This window comes from Dendrobates tinctorius, unplaced genomic scaffold, assembly GCF_039654945.1.
Source record: "Dendrobates tinctorius isolate UK_male_01 unplaced genomic scaffold, ASM3965494v1 ptg000041l, whole genome shotgun sequence".
In the NCBI taxonomy this organism is placed as follows: Eukaryota; Metazoa; Chordata; class Amphibia; order Anura; family Dendrobatidae; genus Dendrobates; species Dendrobates tinctorius.
The window spans coordinates 2,817,796-2,829,153 of record NW_027361709.1 but is presented as its reverse complement, the minus strand read 5'-3'; the positions used below and the strand labels follow the sequence as shown (position 1 = coordinate 2,829,153).

Below are 11,358 nucleotides of genomic sequence, written 5' to 3'. Positions count from 1 at the left end.
TTCACTTATCATTGAATCAGACCCACTAAGAACAATGGATACAAATTATTACACTAAAGAGACTAATAAACAACAATCTAAAAAATAATAAAAACTTATTAAAGACAAATTATTAAAAAAGTGTATTTATTGTTCATTCAAACATGGGCTACTGATCTGCTGCAACCTCATTCCTTCTGAACAGGAAGAAATTGTTCAGACTGAACTGAGAAGGCTGCAGGCAATCAGTGGCTTCTGATTGTCTGCAGCGGCCACATGATGCCCCTGCCAGATGTTGATTACAGCAGACACAGTGGTGAGTGTGGAGGAGCCGCACAGGTCTGAGTGGGGAGTAAACGGGGATTTCTGGGCCCTTTTAGGGTCATTTCGTTCTCCTTAGAACATGTAGAGACCATGTGCAGGTTAGAAAATGTGAGGTGTAGCAAGAGTGGACCCTCTGGGTCGCGGTACTGAGGTCCCTGGAGCGAGCTGGCCAGGTGGTGCCGACCCCTATACAGGGATCGTTAGGAGCAGGCCCAAAGGAGTCGAATACCGTGACAGCTGATACCAAGAGTGGCGGCTCAAGAGCGGATGAGACAACAAGGCAGAGGGTCAAAAACGACCGGAGTCAGGAGCCAGTAGAGTCAGGAGCGACCGGAGTCAGGAGTGACTGGAGTCAGGAGCGACAGGAGTCAGGAGCGACAGGAGTCAGGAGCGACAGGAGTCAGGAGCGACAGGAGTCAGGAGTGACCGGAGTCAGGAGCGACAGGACGGGGCCAGAGTACCGTACAGGAAGGCACACGATAATCAGGCGCCTCCATGAGGGAGGAGCCGCCTGATATACCCTGTGCTGGAGCTTGATTAGAGATCGCTCCACAGGAATGGTGCAGAAGGGGTTAAGGGGAGAGAAGAGCGCGTGCCTGCGGCCTAAGGCGCATGCCTGGAACAAGAGCCAGACAGGAAGGAGGACCATCATGCTGGATCTCCTGGGCTGCAGGACAGGAGGCTGAGGACGCTACGCGGCGGCATGAGCGGGGAGCTGGGGGAAGACCCTGGGAGCAGCGGCAAGGGAAGCGGGACCCGGCATGACAGGCAGCGCCAGCATGACAGAAAATAAAAAGGAGAAACAGGAAATGTTCTGATTTGAAAATTTTCCTTTATTTGTTTACTCAGAACTAAATGTACAGGCTGAAATTAAATATTGATTCTCTTCTAAAAACTGTGTCACATCTGTCCACAGCAGGCGTATGGTACAGACTCAATAGAGTTGATCTGCAATACCATAAACAACCAACTGAGAAGTGTGGCAATGTTTTGAGAACAATCCGGCGTGTTTTTTTTTTATTTTGTTTTTATTTTATTTTGATCAACCCCTAATTATTGATCTTTAGTTTTGCCTGATACTTTATGGTCTGGCATACGACGTGCCGATGATCCTCAGTATTTGCAATAATTAGTTCTTCTCACATGAGTAATAATTCCAGCGTCTGTCCCTGCAAAACAAATCAGATTGATAGTTGAGCAAAGAAAAAAAAATGTCAACAATGATAATTCAGCAAAACAGAGAGTATTGATTTGATGTGGATTCTCTGTAGCACTTCCCCTGCATTTTCCTATGAAACTCTGCAGCCACTACACTTGGATTTTGTTGACAATTTCACCCGAAAGATTGAAAATAGATAATACCGCAATTAATTATGCACAAATAATTGACATATTAAAGATTTAAAATTGGCAACACAGGGCAATTAACAAACACTTTTGGCTAGTACATTATCATGCTGAAGATTTTCTGCACCCAAAATCACCTGGAAAATTCACACGAAGCATGCACCATGAACAGTAGTTACCTGTATGGGGCGGCCCCAGAAATGCAAAACATTTTCAAAAACTTATTTAAACAATAGGGTGAATTTCAGATGACACATAAAAAATACAAACACCTATCTGATCTAAAATCAGACCGCCACCAAGAACGGGAACAAGCATGTGCGACCTTCATTGCTATAGATACAGGATGGATCAGTGGTCGCACATGATCACTTCTGCTCCATACACACAGAGAACTTTAGGACCCCCAGTCTCATGTCTAGCTGGGATTTCTGTAGGGATCATACATTGATCACCACTCCTGTGGACAGGTGATATGTTCTTTAATGGGACAGCCCTTTTAAGGTCAAGTTCACATGAGCATGTGAATCCTTGGGCCAGTCATGTCTGCAAATTTCACAAGACTGGAAATATGCTCATTTAATTCTGTATGCCAGGAATATATTCTATGCCAGAGCTCCCCTTCCCCTACTGGCAAGAACTCAACTCATTTAGAGGAGACAGAAGGCAGTATCCCATGCACCTTGTATTTTGGGATGGGGCACGTGACTTGGCTTTCTCTGGGGTACAATTTGACTGAGCCATCTCTGAGGGTTACGTGACTGCACAACTTCTTAGGTGAATGTCATGTAATAATACGTTTCCCCCTGCAGGGAAAATTTGCTGTTTTGCATTTGAGACTATCCCTTTAAGGGTTCTACTGAACATATAGAAAAGGTTTCTGAATATTGATCATTATATTCCATGTCCCAGTGTAGATACCTACTCCTTACTGTTGTCATGATAACTTTGAGCCCCAACAAGGTGATAATTTGGCGATGCATCCCATCGTAGGTACTCGTCAAATTCATTGACATAGCCGCTCCACTTGCAGTTTCTTTGAACGGCCGTCTCTCCATCACAGCAAAGAAATCTCCATCTAAAAATGATTTGATGTTTTTAAAAAATAAATTTTTACCTGACATCAATAATCTGCTAATCTTAAAAACATGATACGTGAACTTTCTCCAGTGGATCGCGCCAAGGAGACTGCTTTCCTTCTGGAAGACCGCTAATTTGCAAAGAATTGAGAAGTATCATGGTTTTATCCCAAAAAGCAGCAGCTCTTATTATAACGTTGATATGATTGCACCCCTTAAAAAAATTAGAATCAAATCCAAAACATTATTCCTTAACCAGGAATATATACAAATGAAGAAAGAAAAAAAAAAAAAGTATTCAGAGGTTTCAGTCAAACTGCTGGAATAAAGAATAGTTTTACCTCCTGTCTTCTTTTCCATTGTCATGGTAGCTATCCATTCCACTCAGAACTGAGCCAAATGGACACACGAACGTAAACTCCTGGTCAAACTCATTGACGTAATTCGTCCAATAACAGGAACCTGGATAATTAAAGGTGTTCTGGCAGCCGAAATCCCAGACACGATCCTCAGCCTTATTGTTGTGGATGCTGGAAGAAAGTAGAACAGGATAAGTAATATATGGTACATGAATATAGGAGGCCACAGTTACCGCTCTAAGGGGGTTGTATCAAGCTGATTTGCTTATTCATGGGTGTAACCAAAGTCCTAGTAGCTGTATGGAGGTCCTGCATGTGAGCACTCAACTGCTGTTTTGAGGGCCCAATTCCTATCTCTCATGTATTAATCTACAGCTGGGCACATTTGCTGCTCAGGACCTTAAGTACAATCCCCTGCAATTCAAGGCAAGAATTCACAGCTTCCTAACAATGTGTGTAATGTCGTGGCCACAGCAAAGTGACATATTGGCAGCACTCTAGAACCTGGAGTGCACATAGTTGGCAAAAACTCCAGGACTTCCCAATTTTTCAGATAAAATCCTGGAAAATTTTTAGGGATGTTTATGCAAACCCAACCCAAAAGTTGGCAGGCCCTCTCGATTTGTGGGTGTTCCCAGGCACCGCAGTGGCAGGACCTAAAGGTCTCTAGTCTAGCAACACCAATGTAGATCAGTAAAGGCACTTGTGCCGCCAGCCCAGCTCTTCTGCCCTATCTATTCCAGGGCAATCTTTGTGTTTTATTACCTGATTATTAAGTTAATGCTCTGGTGACTCTGACACGCGAAGTGGAGAACTTGATCGTAGTCGTTGACCCATCTTTCTGAAGAAAAAAAAAGCAAGTGAGAGTTGGGTGGCTTTACCCGCAATTTGGGCATTGGCAATGTTAAAAGTTCCTCGATGCAGCTGCTATGGGGCCCTTGAGAACAAGGGGCTCGGTCCTGGTTTATACCATCCCATTGATACAGTGTGAAGAGAACTTGTGCAGGATCTCCAAATTGCCTGGTTAATAAGGGGGGGGGGGTTCACTACTGAATCCATTTGTGAACATAGATGGTAAACTATATACATACAGATTTGTCAAATTTAGAGATTATTAAATCACATTTCCTGATCCCATCGATTATTTTCAGTGAGCTCGAAAAAAATGCTCGAGTCGTCACGGCCGCATGTCTTGCGTCTATTCGGCAATCTCTGCACGTGTTACAGCTGTCAGCCACGAGACATGCAGCCATGATGACCCAAACATTTTTATTTTTTTTCGAGCATGCCATACTTGATTAGGACAGAAGCCTGGTTGGATAACACCTTATCCAAGCATGCTCGCTCATCACTAGAGGGGAGAACAAAAAAACAAAAAAAGTGTTGAGGTTTTACAACAGTTTTAATAGTCTAATATAAACTATACGTGCCGCAACAATTTGTTGATGCTACTGCAAACTACTTTCAGTATCTACCTAGTAAAATTATATTTTAGGGTTACGTACATTGTATTTCTTTTGACAAGGGATAGGAGGGGTGAGAGTGTTAGGCCGGGGTCACACTGGCGAGGAATACGGACGAGGGAGAGGCGTTAAAAGCACGCATTACACACGGACCAATGATTCTCTATGGGGCAGCTCCCAACAGCCGTATATTTCTCATCTGTATTCTACGCTCCGTGCCAATCACAGCATGCTGCGATTGTCAGCGTACTACGGCCGTAATACGCCAATGCAAGTCTATGGGTGCGCAAAAAATACGGATTACACACGGACCACACATGTGACTTGCGAGAAAAGCCGGCAATTCAGTGCGCTATACAGTAAACTCAGACTGACAGGTTTAATAAAGAAACGAAAGAATAGATATAGACACATAGAATACATATATATATATTATATACACACACACACATACATGTCATTGTGACAAACATATATATATATATATTTATATTTCACAGAGTTCTTCATAGCAGAGTAGCCGCTAATTAAATTGCCGGCTTCTATCAAATCCTTCCCCAACCCGACATGAAATGACACATGGTTTACATTCAGTAAAGCATTTCACTTCATGTTTTTTTATATGTCCCTGACTAATAATTAGATGAGGGTTTGTGTGCAAAATTTGGGAGTTGTAGTTGTTATTTTAAGGGGTTAATTCGTTGTTAAAAAATGCGTGGGCTTCCCATTGCCCTGTAGCGGTGGCGAGTGGGTTAATCTAACAAAGGGTTAATGTCACCATTCGATTGGTAGATTAACCCATTCGTCATCGCTACAGGGCAATGGGAAGCCCATGCATTTTTTAACAACGAATTAACCCCTTAAAACAACAACTACAACTCCCAAATTTTGCACACAAACCCTCATCTAATTATTAGGGACATATAAAAAAACATGAAGTGAAATGCTTTACTGAATGTAAACCATGTGTCATTTCATGTCAGGTTGGGGAATGATTTGATAGAAGCCGGCAATTTAATTAGCGGCTATTCTGCTATGAAGAACTCCGTGAAGTATAAATATATGTTTGTCACAATGACACGTGTGTATATATATATATATATATATATATCCAACAATGTAGACCAGCTCACTCCTGTGAACCACCTGGAACCTCAGCTGACCTGGTTAACTCCGTTGTGCCCGGATCTGGATGTAGGAGTCCATCCATACAAATGTGAACAACGACAAAGCAAAGTCTGGACCGTGAAGATTCTGGACCGTGAAGAAGGCGGGTTCTACCGCTGAAGCGCGTAGTCCTATCTGCACGACTTTCCTGCGTTATTGCTGTTTTGAACTGCTTGGACCATTGCATTTTAATGGATTTATGAATAAAAAGAAAAAATTTTTTTAACAGCATCCTGGATTGCTCACGTTATTGCTGGACTTTGCTTTGTCGTTGTTCATATATATATATATATATATATATATATATATACACACACACACACGTATTCTATGTGTCTATATCTATTCTTTGGTTTCTGTTATAAAACCTGTCATAGGACTCCATTATATGTCCATTTTGCAAGCCTGCGAGAAAATCTCAGCATACGGATGCCATACGGATTACATACGGATGCTGACATGCGCAAAATACGCGACCACACCTTGCTTACGGATGACATACGGAGCACTATTTAGGGGTCATTCATCCGTATTACGCCTGTAAACTACGGACCGTATTTTGTGTCGGTTATGTGACCCCGGCCTTAAAGGAAAAATCAGAACTGTTCCCCTTCCAAGCAAGAGAGTTTCAAAAACTGACCAGGGTGCAGAAATGCTGCATTCATTTTCTGCATCTATCCAAATGGACTGTGATCACGTGTACCATTTGCGGAGACTGCTGTAAACATCTGCATTTTGCATGACCACTGATCTGTCATAGCGGTATTACTACAGTTAGCAGTATGTACCCATCAGCATTACCTGGTGGAGCTGCAGACACCACAGCAATTCCCAGCAGCAGAGGTAGAATCACCTGCATTGTGAGGGGCAGTCTAGGTCTTGAGGAGGTTCAGTAGATGACAGTGGGATCTGAGCACCAGGTGCTTTATATTCAGACTGGAGAAGGATTATTTATTACACATTAACCAGTCGTCCTTCAGTAATATCAGCAATACCACCGTTATCTGGCAACATGTGAAGGTTACATGACGCTACGTGTTAATAGACGGCACTCGCTGATTATACAACATATAAGACTATACTGTACGTAACAGACCACTAGGAGGCGCTCTCTGAAGTCCAGAGTATAAAACTTGCTACGTCGGCGGTAATAGCTGCCGCCGTCCCAGCAGCGGCGGGGCCCGCCGCCGCCTATACTCACCGGCGCTCGCCACACCGCACTGTGCCCGCCTCCTCCTCGTTCCCCTCTGTCCGGCGCGTGCCTGCTTCGTGCAGGCACCTTACGCCGCAGGCGCACGCTCTGCAGGTCTCTTAACCCTGCAGCGCCCTCCCAGAAGCCTGAGCACCCAATCAGCTAACAGCACGGGGTATATCAGGCGTCTACAACATGGTGGAGACTCCTGATTATCGTGTGCCTATCCTTACGGTATCCTGACCAAGTGTTTAGGGGTCTCCCCCTTCTCACTCTCTCTCCTCAGTTCTGTACTCCAGTGCCCAGTCCTGTACTTCGTGTCTCCGTCCTGCACCCCAGTGCCCAGTCCTGTACTCCGTATCTCTGTCCTGCACCCCAGTGCCCAGTCCTGTACTCCGTGTCTCCGTCCTGCACCCCAGTGCCCAGTCCTGTACTCCGTGTCTCCGTCCTGCACCCCAGTGCCCAGTCCTGTACTCCGTGTCTCCGTCCTGTACCCCAGTGCCCAGTCCTGTACTCCGTGTCTCCGTCCCGTACTCCCCTCTCTGTGCCTGGTCCTATATTCCGTGTTTCCGTCCTGCACTCCACTCTGTACTTCCTACTCCCTTCTGCATTCCGTTCTCAGTTCTGCACCCCTCACTCAGTCCTTTGAGCCGCCCCTCTTGGTTCTAGCAGTCGCGGCATCTGTATTCCGAGGGCCTGCCCCTAACGGCCCCTGTATAGGGGTCGGTACCACCTGGCGCGCTCACCCCCGGGAGCTCCAGTGCCGCGATCCTGAGGGTCCACTCTCGGACGTAACCTACCTGTCGTCAGTATACGTCACAAAACTCCTTGTCTGCAATAATAAATCTATCCTTAGAGAGCTCCCCCTACAGGCAGCCAGAAACACCTATGTTAGGCCACAGGACACTACCCCTCTCATCCCCCATGGCCTTCCCCACACCAAGCACTGGTATTGTATGGGCGGGTTACTGCTGCCAACATGTCCTTCTTGCCCTATTATTTTTTCTACTCCTGATAAACCCCAATATTGACCCTGCTTTGCTTACAGTTTATGACAACAGTAAAAGGCAACATCAGTTACATATTTGAGTGTCATGTCAGCTACAGACAAGTCTGTCTGTAAAAGGCAAGCTGTACCTGCACTTAGGCAGTGTGGCCAATCTGATGCCATTACATTTGTCACAGGGGTAAGGGCAGGAAATGCAAGCATTATTTCTTTATAATATTTACAGTCTCTAATTAAGAGGAAATTGATTGCAGGATGATAGATACTTTGTAGCTTATGTAGCAGTGTAGAACTCGGGGTGGAGGATACAAGTCAATCATGTCGGGTTTGGGAAATCTAGGTCAACAAAGTTTGCAGAGAAAACTCATAGCTGGAGTAACCTTGATCGTGGTCTGGCCCAGACAGAGTGTACATACAAAGAAAAAAAAGAAACACACACCCCTGAGTCGCCTGCATCTGGTCCGTCTTGAGTTTACCTGCTCAGTGGTTCTCACAGATTATGATATGGCGGTATTTTTCAGTAATGTTTCCTACAGTTATTTTACCACGTGGCAGTAGTATTTGGTCTGATCATGCGGCTGTGGTGTTAAGTGTAATAGGACCCTGTGGGAGCTCTTGCTCACCATAGACCAGGGATAAGTACTTCCTGCACCAACTTTATAACAGTTGCTATGCCAAGTAGCTTTTGCTCCATTTAATACTAGCTGAAGAGACCAGTGTTGCTCGGGCATAATAACTAACTGTGGTTAGTTATAACAAATTATAACGATTATATTGCACATAAAAACATTTCACATCATATATTCAACACTACAGATTTGCAACACAAATTAACTAAGCGATTACCCAAGTATTGATAGTATTTTATTTTCAACTCATTCAAGAGCCTTTTGATAAACATTTTTGTCTTTTCCTTTTGGTGCAAAGATGAACAGATGTTTGGCAGTTCCAACTTTTGAACAGGTCACGTAAAGTTGACCATGTGAAAAGCATGGAGATTGCAAATCGATCTCTACTACTTTCAAGGACTGTCCCTGAGCATTGTTAATAGACATTGCAAATGCCAGTCGAAGTGGAAACTGGAGGTGTTTAAAATCAAAAGGCAAATCAGATAGAATGAGTGGAATTCTTGGAATGAAAATGTCCTCTCCTTTGGCACATCCTGTTGCTGATCCATGTATCTAACCCTATCCTGTGTGATACTGTCTGCTGAGCCGTGTATCTAATCCTCTCCTGTGTGATACTGTCTGCTGAGCAGTGTATCTAATCCTATCCTGTGATACTGACTGCTGAGCCGTGTATCTAATCCTCTCCTGTGTGATACTGTCTGCTGAGCCGTGTATCTAATCCTCTCCTGTGCGATACTGACTGCTGAGCCATGTATCTAATCCTCTCCTGTGCAATACTGACTGCTGAGCCGTGTATCTAATCCTCTACTGTGCGATACTGACTGCTGAGCCGTGTATCTAATCCTCTCCTGTGCGATACTGACTGCTGAGCCGTGTATCTAATCCTATCCTGTGCGATACTGACTGCTGAGCCGTGTATCTAATCCTATCCTGTGCGATACTGACTGCTGAGCCGTGTATCTAATCCTATCCTGTGTGATACTGACTGCTGAGCCGTGTATCTAATCCTATCCTGTGTGATACTGACTGCTGAGCTGTGTATCTACTTCTGTCCTGTGTGATACTGGCTGCTGAGCCATGTATCTAATCCTATCCTGTGTGATACTGACTGCTGAGCTGTGTATCTACTTCTGTCCTGTGTGATACCTTCTGCTGAGCCGTGTATCTAATCCTATCCTGTGTGATACTGGGCTCCCCCTGCAGTCTGTGTCAGAGGGTGGTCTGTGTCAGCATAGTAATTGTTATTTCCAGCTTTACAGAAGGACGATAGCACCATAGAAATAAGAATATTAGGCCTCACTTACCACAACTGTCTACAAGGAAAACTGTTGCTCATAGCAACCAATCACAGCTCAGCTTTCATCTTTCAGACAGCTCTACTGAAATGAAAGATGCTTAGTGATTGGTTGCTATGTGGAGTGGGTGTGGCTGAATATATATATATTTTGCCCCATCACCTTAATAGACGAGAAGTCAGGGTCTTTGGTTTTGGTCAAGTGTAAACTTATTTTCCTATATTGGGATTAAATATTTTATTGACTTGTTTTCGGATCTGCCAGCCCTAACAGTGTTTTGTATCATTCATAAGAAAAAAATAGATTGATGCCAAGTATCCAACTGGAAACGCGTCACTAACAAGGATTGCCGCACAGTTACCTATATGGTAGATCACTAGATGCTGATAGCGACATTCTAACCGCGCCATACTTCCAGCACCATTCCCATTGATATGGGCCATCAAACATAATACCAAGGTATCCCTGGTGAGTTAATGCTATGCTAATAGTCTATCAGATGTTATATGATACAACGGCATATTATCCCCTTGCATCTGCTAGGATTTCTGACAATATGCAGAGAGGAACTTCTTGGTAAATCTGGATTTGTGGCTGCTCACAAGGTCATATGCCATCTATTGGGCATTGTAATGTGAAGTCAGCCGCTATCCTTTTACCTCCTCTACAAAATAGCAATTTTGATGTATATTATATGTATTCAATTATTAGATTATCATCATGATACACATAATGGAATCGGAGTTAGACTGGTGCCCTTTGATATAATCTGCGCTACATTGAGCAGATACTATCACAAATATTCCCAAAAAAATTATGGATATAACAATATCACCTCTTTAACTCCAGATACAATGCAATAGTACACAATTCTTCTAGCTGATTATAGCGGGAAGAAACAACGAGTATTTAGGAAAGAATATGTAAACAATTTTATTGAAATATATTATAAATATACACAATGAACAGAGTTTCCCACTATGCAGGCTAACAAGGGGTTAATCCAAAATAGACAGTACAGATAGTGTTAAATAGCTGAAACCATATATTATCAGCATACAAGCATCCTAAAATATTCAATATTAGCATATATAATGCCAATTTATTACCTTTATAAATAGGCTCATTACATAATCAGGCCACGTTAAAAGTGCAAAGAGTGCTTTTATAGTGCAAATAAGACTGATTAATACACTGACAATGAAGTATCATGCAATCTTCCAGTGCTAACAAATAAGCAATATAAACTGGATATTACAATTTAGATAAACCCCTTATAAATGGACAATTATGTACTGCTGCCAGTGCTAAAAACCGTGGCCCAAATAGTGATGCATATAGATAAACTATACGCTGTACTTACATCCTGAGGAAGAAGTGGTGAAACGCGCGTTGGGGCGGCAGGCTTGGGGAATCCTCCACTACATATTAGATGTAAGTACAGCGTATAGTTTATCTACATGCATCACTATTTGGGCCACGGTTTAAGCACTGGCAGCAGTACATAATTGTCCATTT

At 43.4% G+C, this 11,358-nt stretch overlaps 1 protein-coding gene across 1 annotated transcript; it reads right to left on the bottom strand.

The window, feature by feature from the left end:
- Nucleotides 1–1,115: 1,115 nt before the first annotated feature.
- On the bottom strand, nt 1,116–6,643 carry LOC141088880 (hemagglutinin/amebocyte aggregation factor-like). The gene is made up of 5 exons (XM_073575110.1): nt 6,520–6,643; nt 3,854–3,929; nt 3,071–3,259; nt 2,576–2,728; nt 1,116–1,472 (listed from the first exon to the last, which is right to left on the bottom strand). The coding sequence occupies exons 1-5, from the start codon at nt 6,575–6,577 to the stop codon at nt 1,433–1,435; spliced, it is 516 nt and encodes a 171-aa protein (XP_073431211.1). The 5' UTR covers nt 6,578–6,643; the 3' UTR covers nt 1,116–1,432.
- Nucleotides 6,644–11,358: the final 4,715 nt, after the last annotated feature.